At 38.3% G+C, this 22744-nt stretch overlaps 1 protein-coding gene across 6 annotated transcripts in view; it reads left to right on the forward strand.

Moving 5' to 3' along the window:
* sirt5 (sirtuin 5) overlaps positions 1-22278 on the forward strand; it is a 39543-nt gene extending 17265 nt beyond the window's left edge. For 3 of the 6 annotated variants that reach the window (XM_057842006.1, XM_057842004.1, XM_057842003.1), the window contains 8 exons: positions 7829-7938; positions 8008-8141; positions 11977-12202; positions 14861-14948; positions 15389-15442; positions 15507-15630; positions 21225-21340; positions 21433-22274. In XM_057842006.1, the coding sequence (XP_057697989.1) occupies positions 7842-7938; positions 8008-8141; positions 11977-12202; positions 14861-14948; positions 15389-15442; positions 15507-15630; positions 21225-21340; positions 21433-21505 (912 nt within the window). In that variant the 5' untranslated portion in view covers positions 7829-7841 and the 3' untranslated portion in view covers positions 21506-22274. Of the gene's footprint in view, positions 1-7828; positions 7939-8007; positions 8142-11976; positions 12203-14860; positions 14949-15388; positions 15443-15506; positions 15631-21224; positions 21341-21432 lie in introns of all 6 variants that reach the window. The other 3 variants (XM_057842009.1, XM_057842008.1, XM_057842007.1) reach the window with 1 other exon arrangement.
* The last annotated feature ends 466 nt before the right edge of the window (positions 22279-22744 follow it).

The raw sequence follows: 22744 nt of genomic DNA on the forward strand, positions 1-22744 counted from the left end.
ATTTTGAAATGATACATCAGAATTTTATCAGAGTACTTTAGTTCGAGTCTTGGGGTAGTCTAGTATACCTCTGAAGTGGAACCGTCTCGGGATATCAGCCAGATTTTTTTAAATTAATTTTTGAAATCAGGCGAAATGACAGCAAAAATTGACAATTTTCAAAGTACTTTTATTTTGAAATGATACATCAGAATTTTATCAGAGTACTTTAGTTCGAGTCTTGGGGTAGTCTAGTATACCTCTGAAGTGGAACCGTCTCGGGATATCAGCCAGATTTTTTTTTATTAATTTTTGAAATCAGGCGAAATGACAGCCAAAATAAGCAATTTTCAAAGTACTTTTATTTTGAAATGATACATCAGAATTTTATCAGAGTACTTTAGTTCGAGTCTTGGGGTAGTCTAGTATACCTCTGAAGTGGAACCGTCTCGGGATATCAGCCAGATTTTTTTTAATCAAATTTTGAAATCAGGCGAAATGACAGCCAAAATAAGCAATTTTCAAAGTACTTTTATTTTGAAATGATACATCAGAATTTTATCAGAGTACTTTAGTTCGAGACCTGGGGTAGTCTAGTATACCTCTGAAGTGGAACCGTCTCGGGATATCAGGCAGATTTTTTAAAATTAATTTTTGAAATCAGGCGAAATGACAGCAAAAATTGACAATTTTCAAAGTACTTTTATTTTGAAATGATACATCAGAATTTTATCAGAGTACTTTAGTTCGAGTCTTGGGGTAGTCTAGTATACCTCAGAAGTGGAACCGTCTCGGGATATCAGCCAGATTTTTTTTAATCAATTTTTGAAATCAGGCGAAATGAGAGCAAAAATTGACAATTTTCAAAGTACTTTTATTTTAAAATGATACATCAGAATTTTATCAGAGTACTTTAGTTCGAGTCTTGGGGTAGTGTAGTGTACCTCAGAAGTGGAACCGTCTCGGGATATCAGCCAGATTTTTTTAAATTAATTTTTGAAATCAGGCGAAATGACAGCAAAAATAGGCATTTTTCAAAGTACTTTTATTTTGAAATGATACATCAGAATTTTATCAGAGTACTTTAGTTCGAGTCTTGGGGTAGTGTAGTGTATCTCAGAAGTGGAATCGTCTCGGGATATCAGCCAGATTTTTTTAAATTAATTTTTGAAATCAGGCGAAATGACAGCAAAAATTGACAATTTTCAAAGTACTTTTATTTTGAAATGATACATCAGAATTTTATCAGAGTACTTTAGTTCGAGTCTTGGGGTAGTCTAGTATACCTCTGAAGTGGAACCGTCTCGGGATATCAGCCAGATTTTTTTTAATCAATTTTTGAAATCAGGCAAAATGAGAGCAAAAATTGACAATTTTCAAAGTACTTTTATTTTGAAATGATACATCAGAATTTTATCAGAGTACTTTAGTTCGAGTCTTGGGGTAGTGTAGTATACCTCAGAAGTGGAACCGTCTCGGGATATCAGCCAGATTTTTTTTAATCAATTTTTGAAATCAGGCGAAATGACAGCAAAAATGGGCATTTTTCAAAGTACTTTTATTTTAAAATGATACATCAGAATTTTATCAGAGTACTTTAGTTCGAGTCTTGGGGTAGTGTAGTGTACCTCAGAAGTGGAACCGTCTCGGGATATCAGCCAGATTTTTTTTAATTAATTTTTTAAATCAGGCGAAATGACAGCAAAAATGGGCATTTTTCAAAGTACTTTTATTTTGAAATGATACATCAGAATTTTATCAGAGTACTTTAGTTCGAGTCTTGGGGTAGTCTAGTATACCTCAGAAGTGGAACCGTCTCGGGATATCAGGCAGATTTTTTTTAATCAATTTTTGAAATCAGGCGAAATGACAGCAAAAATGGGCATTTTTCAAAGTACTTTTATTTTAAAATGATACATCAGAATTTTATCAGAGTACTTTAGTTCGAGTCTTGGGGTAGGGTAGTGTACCTCAGAAGTGGAACCGTCTCGGGATATCAGCCAGATTTTTTTAAATTAATTTTTTAAATCAGGCGAAATGACAGCAAAAATTGGCAATTTTCAAAGTACTTTTATTTTGAAATGATACATCAGAATTTTATCAGAGTACTTTAGTTCGAGTCTTGGGGTACTCTAGTATACCTCAGAAGTGGAACCGTCCCGGGATATCAGCCAGATTTTTTTTAATCAATTTTTGAAATCAGGCGAAATGACAGCGGAAATGGGCAGCCACCGCGTTCCATTATGAATACAGCAAGTTGCACCATTAGGAAGCCAGCGCGTTGCCTTACCGTAATGCACACAATGATCCAAATGAGGGGTGGCTAGCTTGACTTCGTTTTAACGAGTGGAGGGTGGCTTGACCGCAGTACTTTACTGCTCGGGATGGGACATTAATAAGGCCAAACAGACTGGGTGAACGGGGGTCAGGACTACATTTCTCACAAATATGAACCTAATTAATTGATATGCCAAATCAGGGGTGTTCATTACGTTGATTACGATCGAATAGTCGGTCGCAAAGCTTGTGTGGGTAGCTTGCGGCATCCCTTTTTTTGTTTTTCTTTCTTGTACATGGTTAACTAATATGTTTTGTGCATGTTGTGTTCAGTGAGCAACATATGAGGTTATGCAGCACCCGCCTCTCTCTAAGCAGCTTCTTGCTTACGTTTTTTTGGTTCTATAGTTTCCAGCTGAGTTCACTACATTTCTCACACTTTAACGTTAACAGTAGAAAAAACAAACAAAGGGACATTTCTCTCTAAGCAGCTTCCTACTCGAGTTTTGCAGGTTAGCAAATTCACACAGTTTAATGTTATGCTAACTCTGATGCAAATCGGACTTCAATAGCAAAATTTGTAGTGTGTTCCCCACCTCCTCTACATTAACGTCTTTTTACATTACCCTCATAATATCCCTCCTCTTCGGGGGGGGGCAGAGGAGGCGACATGTTGTCGACACGTATTTCTGTCAGGGTGTGCCTGCGTGTGTGTGTCGGGGGTGGGTCGAGTCATCAGGTAATCAAACGTGTCTTTGAGGGAGGGAGGGGGTTGGACCGGCGCATTCAGCAAGTGAAAAGCAGTAAATGTCAGTTTGAACATCGAGAAAATAATTCACTAAATAATGAGAGGGTCAATTCTTTCCTTACAACATATGGGAAGACAATCTAAATTATCTGTATGACTGAACTCATTGTACAGGGGGATTCAAAAAGAATGTGCCAAAACCATTGTGGTAAAAAAAACAACAACAAAAAACAATTACCGTATTGGCCCGAATATAAGACGGTGTTTTTTACATTGAAATAAGACTGAAAAAGAGGGAGTTGTCTTATATTCGCTATCTAGACTTTATACCCATTCACGACGCTAGATGGTACCAGATACAGATCTCAGCTACTCTGAAGTTTAACCAGTTTGCATTATTTTATTGCAATGTTTTTCCTTATTCAGAATTGTTTTAACACTACAGTTACAGTTAGACTTCACTTTGATGGTTAATACAGTCAGGCCCGGAGTGACTAATCGGGAGCTTCTGGACGATTCCAGAAGGGCCGGCCGGCCAGATGGGCCGGTCCGCGTTTTATTTAAAAAAAAAAAAAAAAAATTACACTGTTATCATTTTTTGTTTGGTATTTATTTATGACAGTGTCACTGAGTATAACTTACATTCTGTTACCGCTGTCCCTGTGGGCCGTCTTAAAAAAAAAAAAACAGTATTATTGTTTTTTTCCAGACTCATCCTCACGTGTGCAGACGAAAAATACAGCATGCAGCTCCGCCCCCTAATTGTAGTCTGTATTGAGCCAAATTAGCTGCTATCTCGGTGCTCGGATGGATAAAAAGAGCAAGGGTGGCGCTGAAAAATAAGAATTAAAAAGAGAAAAGCACTCGTGAAAGAATCGGCAAAATGCGCGAAAATAGCTAATTTTTTTCATGCAACGACCTTGCTGCCTCAAACTACAGAGGATTACAACGAAAGTGGTAAGGCCACATGGCGAATAAAATGCAACTTGCACCGTGTGATACGACAATATGTAATTGTGGAAACTTTGGCTTCTTGTAGCACCTCACAAGGGATATGTAGCAGCAAGCATTAGCCATAATGAACACACCACAGGTGCAGAGCTGGAAGGTAGGATTGCCATGTCGTTCAGCGAGTTAACATTAGAATTAATATAATCAATTACGTGGCGTTTTTAAAGTGGAAATGGAAAATGGATAATAGTATCATTAGAAGTTGTTACAATGTGCAATACGTATTCTTTATTTTTCATATTGTTATGTTGCTATGTTTGTTTTATCTGTAAGCACTCATTTTGTTAATATTTGATGTTGCAGAAAAGGTCTTATTTATTCATTTATTTTGGGGCTGCCAAAATTATCGCGTTAACGGGCGGTAATTAATTTTTTTAATGAATCACGTTAAAATATTTGACGCAATTAACGCACATGCCCTGCTCAGACAGATTTAAATGACAGTACAATGACATGCCCACTTGTTAATTGTGCTTTATGGAGTTTTGCCGCCCTCCGCTGGCGCTTGGGTGCGACTGATTTTATAGGCTTCAGCACCCATGAGCATTGTGTAAGTAATTATTGACATCAACAATGGCGGGCTACTAGTTTATTTTTTGATTGAAAATTTTACAAATTTTATTAAAACGAAAACATTAAGAGGGGTTTTAATATAAAATTTCTATAACTTGTACTAACATTTATCTTTTAAGAACTACAAGTCTTTCTATCCATGGATCGCTTTAACAGAATGTTAATAATGTTAATGCCATCTTGTTGATTTATTGTTATAATAAACAAATACAGTCCTTATGTACCTTATGTTGAATGTATATATCCATCTTGTGTCTCATCTTTCCATTCCAACAATAATTTACAGAAAAATATGGCATATTTTATAGATGGTTTGAATTGCGATTAATTACGATTAATTTTTAAGCTGTAATTAACTCGATCAAAAATTTTAATCATTTGACAGGCCTAATTTATTTTTCAAATGTATCATTTAATATAGTTTTTTTTAAAATCCATTTTTAAATTTGTTCAAAATATGTTGTGTTGCACTTGTTAAAATAAAGCCACCTTGTTAAACAACCATGACCTGCACTGAATTGGAATACACAGAATTACAGTACACGGCTTTAGAGAACACTGAACTTAACACGTGTATGCATAATGACATAATTTTAAATGAGTGGGCCGGTCTGAGGCATGAAATTCCAGGGCCGAAAATGAGTCCCACTCCGGCCCTGAATACAGTTATTGCAATTTTGTTGTTTTATCACAATAGATTGGTTTATTTACATTTCAGAAACCAGAAGCCATTCATTTACGAATGTGATTGCACTTTAGTTGACATATTTAAATGTTTAGATATTAAGATTTGAATGAGGCAAAATAACTTCCTTTTCCCTCAAATATATTGTTATAATCATTTGTTTCGGATGTACTGTCATTATTTTCTGTATAAAAATTAATTTGGTGTTCAAAAAGTCTTTTTTCAAACTTGAGTCTTGAAGATGAGGGGGTCGTCTTATAATCAGGGCCGTCTTATATTCGGGCCAATACCTAGCTGGACACAAGTATTATACGTAACTTTGTTTTTATTTCATGCTTTACAATTGCTCAATGTGACCACCGCCAGCAGCACGGACAACATCAAGCCGATATGACTTTTAATTTGTAAAAATTACTTGTAAAAAGACTTTTAATTCTTATTAAACTATTAATTCATTTTAATCAAATTAATGGTAAATTGACTTATACAGTGCATTTATATGCATGGTTACCATACCCAAAGCGCTTTACATTAGCACACACATTTACCTGTTCACGCACACATTCACACACACCAATGGTGCTGCTGCCATGCAAGGCGCTGCCATTGGAGGCAAATTTGGGTTCAGTGCCTTGCCCAAGGGCACTTCGACAGTGGGCAGTCGTAGCAGGGAATCGAGCCACTGACCCTTCGGTCCAAGGACAACTCCAGCTACCATCTGCGCCACGGCCGCCCTTTAACGAATCAATTAATCTATTCTAGTCTATTTCAATGATTTTAAAATTAATACATGCGTGATGATTTCATTTTGAACATTCATTTTGAATCACCTGGTATAATGCATATAAGGCTGCTTAAAGGTTGGCGGGGACAATTTGAGCATCCTGAAAAGTTTGTGGTGTTATGCCGTCCCTATGCAAACCTACACCCTTGTGTAGAACATTCGGTTCTAATCTCGTAAAATGTACATATCAATACATACGTCATAGTCAAAACAATAGAATATTGTGGTGTCGTTACAGTGAGGAAAATAAGTATTTGAACACTGCGATTTTGTTCTCCCACTTAGAAATGATGGGCGGGTTTGAAATATTAATGGTAGGTGCTTGTCCACTATGAGAGACAATCTAAAAACAAAAATCCACATTTCAAGTTCAAATACTTATTTGTAGCAGTATAATACAAATAAATTGTTTTTCTGTGTTCTCAGTGACAGTCCAGAAACCTGATTGACTGTGTGGAGCAGTGGTGCAAAATCCCTGCTGCAGTGTGTGCAAACCTGGTGAAAAGTTACAAGAAATGTTTGACCTCTGTAATTGTAAACAAAGGCTACTGTACCAAATATTGACATTGAATTTCTGAGGTGTTCAAATACTTATTTGCAGCAGTATAATACATATAAATTGTTTTAGAAAAATCATAAACTTTGATTATTTGAAAGTTATATTGTGTCTCTTAGATTTATGCTTAATTAACTTTCTGGAAAGAGTATTAGCAGGTACACATTAGGTGTACCTCTGTTAAAGAGAGGTTTTTTATTGGATCGGAAATTGGGCCGATCGGGCCATTTTTCAGAGGATCTGAATCAGGTGAAAAGGATAAGGTTTTTAACATAGACTTCATAATGATATTGATGGGACACCCTCCCCAGACACTGTGCCACGCCTTCAAGTAGGGGGTCATCCCACACTCCGCTTTAGTTGAGCAAAGACAGTCGCAATTATTTTAAAACACATGCAGCGATCCAATGCCAGATTTAGGTTGAAAAAGTACGAAAGCTGTACCGCATTCAAACAGAAAGGATTGTCTCAGGAGTGATTTGTTCGAGGATTCAGGGTAGTTAATATATGTTTCGTACCATGCATGCATTTTGAAACGTTGTGAAAAAAACAATGGGAGAAATTAACAGCTACGGCATTGGCGTCATAATTCGCAATATTTACATAAAATAAATGCTAACTACATTTTTTTTCTCTGTTAACAAAGAATCGAGACTGTTTTACGTCCATATCTATAAAAAATTCAGGGATTTAAGCATTTATTCACAAGAATTTTCATTGTAAAAAGCTCTTTGTCTGTATTTCCACTCGGTCAGCTTTGATGGCGATAGGCCCCCTATTCATCGGCCCTGCGCCCTGTGTCCCATCAATATATTATGAAGTGTATGGTTTTTAATTAAAAAAAAATAAATAATGATTTTTTTTTTTTTTTTAATTAAGGGCTAAAAAGTAACAAAATAATCCATAAATATAATGGCATTGTCCACAAATAAAACCAAAATATATATTTTTTGTAGTCCGCAACACTCCCGGAAAAAGTAGAAGAAGTACTGCAAACAGTAGAGTACCGTAACATGTTTATAACTTTTGTTTAAAAAAACTACTAAACTAAACTGTATCGGATCGAGGCTCCATATCGGCAGATTCTCAAAATCTGGTGACTCGGACTCGGGTGCAAAATTATGGTATCGGGACATCCCCAGTTTTTGATTGATTGATTGGAATTAAAATTTGATGACTACTCCTCTTTCTCTCACAATGTTACTTCACCTCTAGTCATTGAAACCTGATGATTGTCCACCGGCTGACCTCAAGAGGGCTGATAAACCTTTATGCTCCTCTAAGGAAGGGGTGTTGCAGTCCAAGTATGACCAGACCAAGTTCAGGTAAGTGCTACAGTCACACGAACAAATTAAAAGAGAGAACTCGTAATGGGCATTGATTTTTGTGTATAGACCTGGCAGCCTTTAGGGAGCACTTCTCCAAGGCATCCAATGTAGTCATCCTCACCGGGGCAGGGGTGAGTGCAGAGAGTGGAGTCCCCACCTTCAGAGGAGCGGGGGGCTATTGGAGAAAGTGGCAAGCTCAGGTATGCATCCACATATTTTCTTTGATAAATTATAGGAATCAGATGAAGACAAATCAAATTTGAACATAATATTGTTCAGTGGCTAATTGGTATTAGTGGGTCTGACAGCATGTTTAGCTCATGAAGAAATCGTGTGACCAATACTGCCTGTCACTATGGTGCTCTAACGAAGGAAGAATCACCACTCTTTTTCAAAGTCATCTCACATATATAGTCCATGACTAAAGTCTTGTCGACACTCAAATATATTTCTAATCTTTTTTAATATTATTTAGTTAAAATTTCAATCCAAACACCTTTTGAAATAATGTTTTCGTGCCAAATTAAAGTACTTTTAATATGATGAACCCAGTCCTAGATTATAGCCTCAGCCAGGGCAGCTTGCCTACCCTGCGAAGCCACTAGTCAACCACCCAGTCCCCCAGAGACACCCACCAGCCCATGAAAGTTGGGTGGGGAATGCAAATTTACCTTTGACAACATGCCTAAAATTCATCCAGAGCCCAAGCATCGGTCAGGAGGCTGAAGAACACATCCAGATGTTGGTGACAACTTCGATGTGCCTTAGTGAAGAATAATGAAAGAGATTTGATGAGACTGCAGATATTTTGGTCAGACCCTGCAAGAACTTCAATCCATCCGTTTTCTATACTGATTATCCACATTAGGTTCCTGGTTGTGTTGAAGCCTATCCTACAGTGCTGGCCAAAAGTATTGGCCCCCTGCAATTCTGTCAGATAATGCTCAATTTCTCCCAGAAAATGATTGCAATTAAAAATGCTTTGGTAGTAATATCTTCATATATTTTGCTTGCAATGAAAAAACACAAAAGAGAATGGAAAAGAAATTAAATCATTATCGTTTTACACAGAACTCCAAAAATGGGCTGGACAAAAGTTTGGGCACCCTTTGAAAAATCATGTGATGCTTCTCTAATTTGTGTAATTAACCGCCTGTTACTTACCTGTGGCACATAACAGGTGCTGGCAATAACTAAATCACACTTGCAGCCAGTTAAAATGGATTAAAGTTGGCTCAACCTCTGTCCTGTGTCCTTGGGTATATCATATTGAGCATGGAGAAAAGAAAAAAAACCAAATGACCGTCTGAGGATTTAAGAAAGAAAATTGTGAGGAAGCATGGGCATTCTCAAGGCGACAAGTCCATCTCCAAAGACCTGAATGTTCTGTCTCTACCGTGTGCAGTGTCATCAATAAGTGTAAAGCCCATGGCACTGTGGCTAACCTCCCTAGATGTGGACGGAAAAGAAAAATTGACGAGAGATTTCAACGAAAGATTGTGCGGATGGTGGATAAAGAACCTCGACTAAAATCCAAACAATTTCAAGCTGTCCTGCTATCCGAGGTGTCAACCCGTATTATCCGTCGGCGTCTGAATGAAAAGGGACTCAATGGTAGGATACACAGGAAGACCCCACTTCTGACCAAGAGACATACAAAAGCCAGGCTGGAGTTTGCCAAAACTTACCTGTGAAATCCAAAAACATATGGGAAGAATGTTCTTTGGTTAGATGAGACAAAAGTAGATGTTTGGGAAAATACATGAACATAGAGTTTACAGGAAAAAAAACGAGCCCTTCAAAGAAAAGAACACGGTCCCCACAGTCAAACATGGCGGAGGTTCCCTGAGTTTTTGGGGTTGCTTTGCTGCCTCTGGCACTGGACTGCTTGACCTTTTGCATGGCATTATGAAGTCTGAAGACTCTTTTGTGTTTTTTCATTGCAAGAAAAATCAATGAAAATATTACTACTAGAGATGTCCCGATCCGATATTTGGATCGCCTCGGACGCCGATATGGGCAAAAAAAAGCGCATCGGTATCGGATCGGCCGACACGGAAAAATTTCGATCCAGTTTTTTTTGAAAGTCCGGTCCGGGTTTTCCAGCGCACCGATTTACATAATCCATTCCAGTTTTTGCTTCGGTTTCCCTAAAATCCTGACCGCATTTTACGGCACACCTTCAACACACTACATTTACATTATCGTCTCCCAATTTACCGAGAGACTTTATCGGTAAAAATGTCAGCTGTGTGGGGTTATTTCACCTTAAAGGACGACAAAGACGAAGAGGCAGAATGCAACATATGCCACAATCAAGTCAAGCGTGGTGGTAAAGCGTTAGGAAGTTTTAAAACAACAACCTAATCAAGCATTTAGCGAAATACCACCACAAACAATATGAGGAGTATGTTATGAAAACCGAAGACAAAAAGAAAGGTCCTACGCATCTAACACTGGCAGAAACTTTTGCTATGCGTGACAAACTGGCACTCGACAGTCCCAAAGCCTAGGGGATAACAAGAGTCATTGCCGATGAATTCATTCTGGATGACGAGCCATTATCTCTCGTGAGTAAAACCGCACCATCCAACACTTAGAACCACGGTATAACATCATCAGCCCAGCCATCATTACATCCTTGAGCGCTTCAGCCGTGTAAGATTCGAGAACGAGTCACAAACATCCAAATTCCGATTATTGAAATATGTCAAGTAAAGCTGAACTAATACACAGTGCGGTATTCGGGACGCAATGAGAAACGGACCGCATTGCGTCCCGAGAGTAAACATGTTTGTCATAGACCCGGGTAATGCCAATGCTCGACTCACGGCTTTAGCTCAACTCATGCCGCTGGATAAAAAACACAAGAATACCTGACTGCTGCTGACACTCGCTACAAACTACGTCAACATCGTTTTACTGTAGATAATAAATATCATATGTATATAGAACTAGATGCAAAATGACAGACGACGGCGTTAGCAACATTGACATATGGAAAACTAGATGCGTTAGTAAACAGCCGCCATCTTAAAGCAGGAGACTTCCCTAGTAGGCTGTTGTGAACCTTCCAAGCGAACCTAATTAACTTTTTATCTAAAATACTCCTAAATCGGCAAAATATTGACTTGAATCTATCTTCAAAAAAGTTTTAAAACTTTCACATGTCGAAAGTAGACAGAAGGAAAATTATGGAATAACGGGAGCCATTTTAACAACTTCAACAGTTGATTCGCAAAATTAAATGAATTGAATGTAGTTTAAAGCTGCTGAGACAGAATGGGGACTTGAGTATTTTATTTACTGTTTTAAAATGTTAACTTGATACTGAAATAGTCGTTTATCTAAACCTGAGAGGCTTTTTATACAATTATTGTAACTAATGCACGAAACATTAAAAGCATCTAATAGCTTGGGGGGTTTGTGGGATTTTCCACTGAGGTTGTTTGTGTGTTTTGCTTTTTTAAGACAGTTTACAATATTATTTGCACATTTTACAGACTGACTATGCCATTTCTGTTATTTATAATGTTTTGTCTTTGTCACTGAATAAACAGGTCAGTTTCTTGTTACCAACTGTTGTGTGTTATTCAAACTCACCTAATTCAGCTGGCTAGTTGTTATCAAGAGTACTAAAACCCTTTTCAACATGAGTCTAGCAACTAAGTAAGGAGGCGAAATAACTTTAAACTTTAACACATGCTCAGATAGGCCGGTATCGGCCAGTATCGGTATCGGATCGGAAGCGCAAAACAATATCGGTTCGGATGTGCAAAAACCTGGATCGGGACATCCCTAATTACTACCAAAGAATTTGTAATTGCAATCATTTTCTGGGAGAAATTGAGCATTATCTGACAGAATTACAGGGGTGCCGTTATTTTTGGCCAGCACTGTAACTAATTTTAGGCGAGTGGTAGGGTACACACTGAGTAATTACCAACCAATCGATGAGATGAGCACTTGAATCAGAATTGTGTAATCTATGTAAAACTTATTTCCTCTTGAATTTTTGCTATTTTACCCTTGTAGGATCTTGCCACTCCTGAGGCCTTCTCTAGGAACCCCTCTCGTGTCTGGGAGTTTTACCACTACCGTCGTGAAGTTATGCTTACGAAAAATCCTAATCCAGCTCACCTGGCCATCGCAGAGTGTGAGGAGCGTCTGGCCAAACAGGGCCGTTCTGTTACTGTCATTACTCAGAACATTGATGAACTTCACCGCCGTGCTGGATCCAAAAATATCCTTGAAATTCATGGTAAATAGTGTATTATACTAATGAACTGGATTTCCTTTGATGATTCCTTTGATGCAAGTGAACAGGAAATAGTCTACGTTTACATTGACACTTTTATTCGGATTAAAAGCCTGATTGGAATAAAAATGCTTTATGTACACACCCAATTCAGAAAATTCTAACCTGATCCAGCTCATTCCGATCAAGATTCTATTCCGAACAAGTGGGTTGGTTCATGCCAATTCATAATCTGAGTGGTGCGAATGAAAACATTTTCGGAGCAAACCGTCTTTACCGTGCATGTCAGTCACGTCAGTATATGTGTTTGTTATTCCCGGAAGCTATTAAAAGCCTAGTGAACGGAAGACTTTAAGCGCAAGACTAAACTGGTTTGTATCCAAAATGAATATGTTGCTGTAAATATTGAAGGATCTTTAAATCTGTAAAAGATTTGATAGTAGAAAAACAGCAAAAATATACGAAATAACGCAAACGTTTGATGTACAAATGGACGGAGCGATATTTTGTTGACACTGAAGTCAGTATGGCTTCTTCTATTATTGCCGGGGTATTTGGTCATGGTGCCTTCAAGTGTTTTGGGAAAGTTGATTCTTACCACTAGCTAATTGGTAATTACGAGCAAGTCCTGTTCATGTGCTTTTGTTGATTATTTTGGTTTGTTGTGTGGGCAAAAGTGTTTTAGACCTATTAATTTATATACTACAACTAGAGGAGAATGCATCAAAATGCAAACGGTTAGTTTTTGGTTTGTAACTGAACGCTTTGGCAAACACTTGGTTAAAAAACTTTTATAAATGTGTACACTACATTATTATGCTGGCATCAAAAGACCTTCTTAGAAAAACATAGTTTCTTACCATTCAAAACTTCTCGTTTGTGCGCCGCCATATTGAAAAGTAAAAGATCGTCGCGGAAACATGGGTATCATAATAAAATCCTAGAAGAAAATACGACTTGAGGGGATGTTCACATGCAATTTTCAACTTGACAAAGGATATTTACTATTATTACGACACCACTTGAAGGTAGCAATCTGCGCATGTCAAAGTAATTTGTTCCGACTGAAAGTGTGATGCATAAACACCTCGGATCAAAAATGTTTGTGTCCATGAAAACTGTGCATTCGATCATAATTTTAATCCCAATACTGATCGGATTAAGCAAATTTTCTCCACGTAAACGTGGCCAGTCATAGTTAAATATTTAGAATACTGTACTAAGGACTTGTAACCATCTTTGCTAATTGTTTTGCTCTCTAATTTGTCACATTTCACATATTTGTCTTCTCTGTCCAGCACATAACTTTTGTTTTTGAATGACAGCCTATCAGTTACTGTGACTGAAACTTTTGAGTAGAGGTCGACCGATATACCGGCCGGTATATGAATTTTTTTTACAACATCGGCCATCAGACAACAAAAAAAAAACCAGATTAAAAGGGATTTTGAACAGGCTGATGATAGGACAGCGGAAAGAACCTGCAGCAGCCTGAAGGCGGGCTGCTACAGGAAGCTTCAGACTTGCCTAGTTTGTAAATATTGTAAAATGTTGTTTTATCTTGCATGAGACAATACGCAATTTTCTTTAGACTTTTAAGGGGAAACTCTGCATTTTTGACATTGGGCTTTTGGTTTAATTAGTTGGTGGAGTTGATGTCAACAAATTCCATGCAGTTAGTTTTTAGTTTCAGGGACAAAATGCGTTGCCCGACAAAAAGCAGACCGTCAATAGTAAAACCAAAGAAGGCAGTTTACAGTGTTGTCTATTTACCTTAGCCGTCGTTTTTTTCTCCACTATTTGATCGCTTACGAGAAGGCAGGTTTGCTGGAGGTCAACATGTCTTTTGATGGCTAAAAAAATACACACTTGTAATGCTTTGAGGATGCAACTGGTACCATCCGAGTGGGATAAGTCCAACTTCCCACCTTCCTCAAATGCAGCATGACATGAGCACGAGTGGCCAAAGCACTCCTTTCTATTGTGGTCACACTATGCATCTAAATAGTCCCGTCGAAATAAATGAATTACGCTAATTTGGTGTTGTTGACACTGTTTTAGCTGCATAGGTATTTTGAACAACTATCTGCATTTTAAATTTATTTGACTATGTTAGATCTGTTAATATCATTTTTTTATTGGCATGCTAGGGCGGGACCATTGACTTGCGCTAGCTTAGCCACTCCGGAGCCCTGAGATTTTAAAATAACTAACAAACTGCACGGAATTTGTTGAAATCAACTCCACCGACTAATTAAACCTCCGCTAACTTGAGGATTAATCCTAATATCAAAAACTCTGAACTTACCCTTTAAGGTGTTTACTGAGTGACCTTTACACTCTAAATGTAAGTCATAATGTTAGCGTAGCATTTGCGTTAGCTTAAGCTTTAGCATAATCTACGTGTTTTAAAAGTATATCGGCTTACAAAATCGGCTTTTGATATCGGGAGTTGGCTAATAGAATTCTTAGATATTGGTATCGGCATTTAAAAAAAAATCTAACATCAGTCGGCCTCTACTTTTGAGTTTAATGTTTTTACACAACATTTTGCTTGAACTACATTTTATTTGCGTTTGTAGTTTCATTATTAACCTGTAATTAAAACAAAACGTGTTTCTTTTAAGCCCTCACCATTCCGGCCCTTGCTTTCTTATCCAGGAAGTCTGTTTAAAACACGCTGCATAAATTGTGGTCATGAAGCAGCAAATTACAAGAGCCCCATTTGTGCTGCTCTGGAGGGCAAAGGGTAAGTGAGATGTGTATTGATGGTTATTGACTTTTGTGTTACAATAGCCAGCTTTTGCATGGAAACAGCCATAGCACTGCATTGGGGATAGAAGGCTGATTAAGAGGTCTTACTTAAAATTGAAAACCAAATTGTCAACAGTATTAGAAATAGAAACCATCATGTTGTTACCTTTTATGAAGAAACACTCATGTTGAAGTTGATTCAGTTGGAAAGTATGACTTAGCGTGGATACTTGCAATGTCTTATTTTTTATTCATGTATACAGTAGTGGTGTAATTACATTTCCTCTCTTTTGTAGAGAAAGCCTTGGGCAATCTAACTGCTTTCATTGGTTGACTTTTCTTACACAGGCAGCAAATGTGCTTTGGGGCTGTGAAAGAGCAAAATGTCTTGAAAATACTCGATGCTTAACCACTTGCTTCAAATTGCTTCCTCAGAGCTCCAGACCCAGAAACACACGATGCTCAGATCCCTGTCCAGGACCTACCCAGGTAGCAAGGGTTGTCAAGAATTTCTGCTCTCTTTGATTGAACTCTAATCATTGTGTGTTTTCAGGTGTGAACAAGCAGGGTGTTCTGGTCTGCTGAGGCCATGTGTGATTTGGTTTGGAGAGGCTCTTGATTCAAACACCCTAGCTCAAGCAGAGAAAGCGCTGGATAAATGTGACCTCTGTTTAGTGGTGAGTAGTTGTGTGCAGGAATATTCAAGGTATTTTTGGGGAGAGTGTGATTTTTTTTTTTTTTTTTTTAACGCAGTTTACGAAGTTTCTAATCATCTTAAAGGTATTATGAAATATGACAAGTGACTTCAAAATAATAGCAGACCATATTTTTTTACACAAATCCATATAAAGAAAAAGTAACAGAACAGGCTAAGGAATGACAGTAGATCATAATTAGTCTTCCTTTCTGAGATGCCTTGGCCCCGCCTACTAAAAAATCTCCAAATAGAAGATTTCACACCCAGAACGTGCTGCAGATTTTTGCGGTCATGCTGTCCATGGTAGGCCTGCGCAATATATCGTTTCGCCATCGCAAAGTGTGCATGTGCAGTAGTCACATCGCAGGACGTGTAATTTAAAAAAAAAAAAAATGTTAACTTTTGTTTTACTTCATAAAAGCAGCACTAACCAGTGCAGCACTAGAAAGCTATGCATCATCATTAATTATGGTTGTGATGTCACAACCAGAATTGCTAAGAAAAAAAAGTGGGCATTTCTTGATGCACTTTTTTAGATTAAATGACTATTAAATGGTAAAAGACAGTGAGATTTGAGTGCTAAATTCATTTTCTACGTGTAAAATTACATTAAGTCATTTTCATTTTTTGACATGGCCACCATTTCTTCGGACCTTTATGACAATTTAATCAACAATATAATAGCATTGTTTTCACCCTCCTTCTTAACCCTCACTATATTTGGCCTATTGTAAGGGTGTACTTACTTAAATTAAATGAGACACTTGTTACACACTACTTATCTACTGCATACTGTCACTGACAGAAAAATGTAGCTTTCATTACCATGATAATTATCACGGATGGCAATGGATGTCAAATCTATTCGAACCGGGATGGCTGGGAGTGTTGCAGTGCTAATGATGGTGATAGACGTCCAACCCATTTTGAACGGGGTTGGGCGTCTATCTCTGTCAAGGGCTGCCAATGAATAAAGGATAGAGAAAAAAAAAAAATCATTGGATTCAGACATTTTGTGAAAATACCCGGCTGCGTAACTTCAAATGATTTACACTAAATGATACACTACTGGCCAAAAGTATTGGTACCCCTGTAATTCTGCCAGATAATGCTCAATTTGCCCCAGAAAATGATATCAATTACACATGTTTTGGTAGTAATATCCTCATTTTTTTTTTTTTTTGCAATGAAAAAAACCCAAAAGAGAATGGGGGAAGAAAAAAAAAATCATTACCATTTTACACAAAACACCAATAATGGGCCGGACAAAAGTATTGGCACTCTTTGAAAAATCATGTGATGCATCTCTAATTTGTGTAATTAAAAGCACCTGTTACTTACCTATCAATCAATCAATCAATCAAACCTGTTACTTACCTATGGCACATAACAGGTGGTGGCAATTACTAAATCACACTTGCAGCCAGTTAAAATAGATTAAAGTTGACTCAACCTCTGTCCTGTGACCTTGTGTTTACCACATTGAGCACGGAGAAAAGAAAGAAGACCAAAGAACTGTCTGAGGACTTGTGAAGCAAAATTGTGAGGAAGCATGGGCATTCTCAAGGCTACAAGTCCATCTCGAAAGATGTGAATGTTCCTGTGTCTACCGTGCGCAGTGTCATCAATAAGTGTAAAGCCCATGGCACTGTGGCTAACCTCCTTAGATGTAGACGGAAAAGAAAAATTGACAAGAGATTGTGCGGATGGTGGATAAAGAACCTCGACTAACATCCAACAAGTTCAAGCTGTCCTGCTATCCGAGGTTGCAACAGTGTCAACCCGTACTATCCGTCGGCGTCTGAATGAAAAAGGAGTAGCATGCCCAGGAAGACCCCAATTCTGACCCAGAGACATAAAAAAGCCAGGCTGGAGTTTGCCAAAACCTACCTAAAAAAATGCAAAAACGTTTCGGAAAATGTTCTCTGGTCAGATGAGACAAAAGTAGAACTTTTTGGGAAAAGGCATCAACATAAAGTTTACAGGAAAAAAAATCAAGGCCTTTCAAAAAATAGAACACTGTCCCCACAGTCAAACATGGCGGAGGTTCCCTGATGTTTTGGGGTTGCTTTGCGTCCTATGGCACTGGACTGCTTGACCGTATGCATGGCCTTATGAAGTCTGAAGACTACCAACAAATTTTGCAGCATAATTTAGGGCCCAGTGTAAGAAAGCTGGGTCTTCCTCAGAGGTCATGTGTCTTCCAGCAGGACAATGACCCAAAACACACTTCAAAAAGCATTAGAAAATGGTTCGAGAGAAAGCAGTGGAGACTTCTAAAGTGGCCAGCAATGAGGCCAGACCTGAATCCCATAGAACAGCTGTGGAGGGATCTGAAAATGGCAGTTTGGAGAAGGCACTCTTCAAATCTCAGAGACCTCGTGCAGTTGGCCAAAGAAGAATGGTCTAAAATTCAGCAGAGCATTGTAAAAATCTCATTGATGGATACCAGAAGCCGTTGGTCGCAGTTATTTTGTCTAAAGGTTGTGCTACCAAGTATTAGGCTGAGGGTGCCAATACTTTTGTTCGGCCCATTTTGGGAGTTTTGTGTAAAACAATAATGATTTATTTTTCCATTCTTTTTTGGGTTTTTTCATTGCAAGCAAAATAAATGAAGGTATTACTACCAACGGATTTGGAATTGCAATCATTTTCTGGGAGAAATTGAATTGAATTGAATTCCATTTTATTTGTATAGCCCTAAATCACAACAAGGTTGTCTCAAAGGACTTTGCAGAGACAATATGATACCCAGTCAGAAACGGCAAATGAAGTAAATAAAGATGAATAAATAAAATTCAAGTCCTGGGCGTCCCCCATCCTTGGACCCTCCATGTCGGCAAGGAAAAACTCCAAAAGCTCTTTGGGAGAAAATGAGAAACCTTGGGGAGTACCACAGTCAGGACAGATCCACTCCCAGGAAGGATAGACAGGATGCACCAGGACTGCTAATGGGAATTAGCAGACGGGGTTACAGTTTGTAAAGATGCAATAGAGTAAAGGAACAAGAAGAGGTCCATCTAGCCAGATGAGACGGGGGTGGCAATGAGGACTTCCATCCAGCCAGGGGTCCGGATAGACAGGAGGCTGCAGCTGAAAAATAGCACCCCCCCAGAGGGGAGGGGGGAAAGGGGACATCGGGTGACTAGTGATGAAGAGACTAGTCAACTAGATATTAACATTGGAAAATAGAAAGAAAGTAAGGCAAGTGGTAGGTAGAGTGAGAAAAAGGAGATCGAACTCAGTGGCTGTACTTCCCCCAGCATTATAGCTTCTAGTGCAGCTTAGACTGAACTGTGAGTCTAGTCCGACTTCAACTAGCCTGACCATAAGCTTTGTCGAACAGGAACGTTTTTAGTCTAATCTCAAATGTGCAGACTGTCTCGGCTTCTTTAATACTAGCTGGAAGCTGATTCCATAAAACGGGCTTGGTGGCTAAAGGCTCTAGCTCCGACAGTACTTTTAGAAACCCTGGGAACTACCAATAGACCTGCATTCTGAGAGCGGAGTGTTCTGTTGGGGCGGTATGGAACCAGAGCATCGGTGAGATAAGATGGCCCCAAGCCATTCATGGTCTTAAATGTAAGAAGGAGGATTTTAAATTCAATTCTAAACTCCACTGGAAGCCAGTGAAGGGCCTGGAGCACAGGGATGATGTGCTCTCTTCTATTAGTTCCTGTTAAAAGTCTTGCTGCTGCGTTTTGGACTAGCTGAAGACCTTTTAGAGAACATTTAGGACAAGCTGCAAGTAGGGAGTTACAGTAATCCAATCTAGATGTTACAAACGCGGGAAATAATTTTTCTGCATCGTTTTTAGATAAAGTATTTCTAATTTTGGCTATGTTGCGCAGGTGAAAAAAGGCAGTTCTGCAGGTTTGTTTAATATGAGCTTTAAACGATAAGTCTGGGTCAAATAGAACTCCTAGGTTTTTAACTGTGGTGCTGGAGGCTACACTTACATTGTCCAGAGTGACTATCTGGGCAGTTAAAGAGACTCTCACACTTTTCGGGCCTATTATAAGGACTTCTGTCTTTTCAGGGTTAAGTAGAAGATAGTTGAGTATAAGCCTGAACGATATATCGTTTAAACATCGCCATCGCGATGTGCGTGTGCGCAATAGTCCCATCGCAAGCACGTGCGATAGTTTTTCTTTTTTTTTTTATCCACATAGGCCTCACTTTCTGGTCTGCGCACAGCCTTGTACCCTCCCGCTCCCAGCCTTTTGATCCTCTCAGTCACTGCGGCACAACGATGGCTTTGATCTGGCCAAAGAAGCAGACTTCACACGGGCATCTGTCAATCATCGTTTAACTTGTTAAACAGTTGCAAGGAAGCCGCGCTGGAATGAATGTGTGTACTGTGGGGACGTTGGAGACATTTAAATGCCAGAAGTGATCATGAGGAGTTTGAAATTTCTACATGTCACTTCAACGGTCACAACTAAAGTAGATAGACAGAAGCATTTAATAAAGCCAAGCATTTATCTGCTACAGTACTTTATTCTTGTTCAAAAATGATTTGGTTGGACAGTTATGTTTTAAACTTATCAGAATTATGACATTTGAAGTGCTTAAAAAACATTTATTTATATACATTTTTTAAATCACTTTGGGGGGAAAGTGAGAAAAAAACATGTCTTATATGTATCTCTTTCCAATGCTAAATCTGAATAAATACATTGGGCACAAAAAACACACACCAAAAAAAAAAAAAAAAAAATGGGGGAGGTGCGCTACTTCGCGGTTTTTCACTTATCGCGGCGGGTTCTGGTCCCCATTAACCGCGAAAAACAAGGGATGACTGTACACTGTGGTGACGGTGAGTCATCTAAAGTCTTTCCAAACAGCTATTTAAGTCATCTTGTGAAAATTTCTTGAAAAAAATATATATACATTTTTTTAAATATCGCAATATAATATCGCAATATATCGCAACCCCCCCAAAAAATCGCAGCAATAGTTTTTTCCAATATCGTTCAGGCCTAGTTGAGTATTATCTGAAAGAATTGCAGGGGTGCCAATACTTTTGAGCAGCAATGTTAGGCACACCTAAAAGCCTTCAATTTTCTCAAAAGCAGACATGCGCCTTATAATCCGATGCGCCTTGATTATGGATCAATAGTGGTTAATAATGGAATGACATCCCCTTTAGTGCAGCACGCACTAACTCAACACCAACCACCACCACTATTACTACTACTAAGCCTCATAATGCGGTGCACCCTATATATGAAAACTGTTTTAAAAAAGGCCATTCATTGAAGGTGCGCCTTATACTCCGATGCGCCTTATAGTGCTTTATAAGCAATTAGTAACATATTAAAATATATTTAGTCATATTCATGTTTTGATATAATTTTACATTTAAATCATATACCTGAAGAAAATGATACTTCACCAAGAGCTGATTCAGACATGTTAAGACACATGTTGATGGGTTTTGCTCTTGTCGCCCAATTCTTAATTTTTGTCAACATTACCATCTTCTGTGCTAAACACTGATCTTCCAAATTATAACTAACACACCCTACTACGTCCCTCTATATTTTAAACAAACATATTTCGACCACATAGGTTGGCACGTCGTCGGTGGTGTATCCAGCGGCCATGTTTGCACCTCAGGTGGCTGCAAGAGGCGTACCTGTGGCAGAGTTCAATCTAGAAGACACACCGGCTACTATGCGTTTCAAGTAGGTTGCAGTTTTCTTCTTAGTATCTTAAGAGTTTACAATAATATTTTTTACTTTGAGTATTGATGATTTATTTTGCTATGTGGTTTTAGCTTTCACTTTCAGGGTCCATGTGGAACGACCTTGCCCCCTGCCTTAAGTCCCCATGCATCTGAAAAACAATGACAATTATCTACAGAAATTACTGCTTAATGCTGGATGGTTATTGGGGAAAACCTTAGGATAGTCGCTATTTATTCCTAACATTACACATGAAGAATCTATAAGAATTTGAAGACACAATGCAACACATATGAAAACAACCACTCTAATAGAAATTCCTTAAATGTATGTCTTAAGAGTTCATAATATGTTTTCGAATTAGGTAAATACAAGTCGTCATATGAGAAACGCAAAATATTAGAATCACAAATAAGAACCTTAATGTACTGAAATGTAATTCTGCACTACAGGAGAAAAAAAAACACTGAGTTCTTTGAAATATAATTCTGCAGCCCTGTAAACAAGTATAAATATTTTGGTTAATAAATACCTGTCTTTCCTTTCTGCTGATACTCTTTTTTTTTCATGAAACTTAATAGTTTATTGGCTCACGTTTGCTGAGTACCTGTCACAAGTATTTTGCAATGTACCGAATGCATGGCAGTAGGGGGCAGTGTTCAACCACTGCCATATTAATTCCCTCGGCCATGATTATATCTGGTTTCATTAATGCATATATTTTTAGTCTTTAGAGCAATTGCACTGATTTAGCCTGCCAGTACTACAGTTGAACAAGTATAGTAAATGAAAATCTCTTTGAAAGCATGAATTTGAAATGATAATAACAATTTCTTATCAATGGAAGACTAATTTCTTTGTGACACATCCATTCAGGTTGAAGATAGAGATGGATGAAATTTCTCTGTAGGGATTTGTACACAAAACAAAACTTTCATCAGCAATGTAAACATACTCAGCGGCGCAGACCAAAGACGGGATTCTGTCCATGGTTATTTGCTGTAGAATTTTATGAGTATCATGCTGGTATGATTTTTCATCTAAGTTCCTACTAGTCATCTTTATGCTTTCTCAGGTGTACCTCTTTGATCATCTGTACAATGACCACCACATGTTTGAGATGCCATTTTATTGCCTCTCTTCTTTCCTCTCCAAGCATTGCCATCATCACCTTCTCATTAGAGAGAGGATGATGGTCTGACGGTCCCTCGCGACTCTGCTCCAAAAATAACAGAGCCAATTTCCCGCCTGTTCAGCAATGATTTCATGCCAATCTGAGTTCTACCGACTAGATTGCTAAGGCTGTCAAAGTGGGACCAGAATGGTAGAATAGAAAAAAAAACAAAGCAAGGGCAGTTACAATGATAAGTCAGAGGATGTGTCAAAAGAATGCTAGTGACACAC

The sequence above is a fragment of the Corythoichthys intestinalis genome, chromosome 7, assembly GCF_030265065.1.
Source record: "Corythoichthys intestinalis isolate RoL2023-P3 chromosome 7, ASM3026506v1, whole genome shotgun sequence".
NCBI lineage: Eukaryota > Metazoa > Chordata > Actinopteri > Syngnathiformes > Syngnathidae > Corythoichthys > Corythoichthys intestinalis.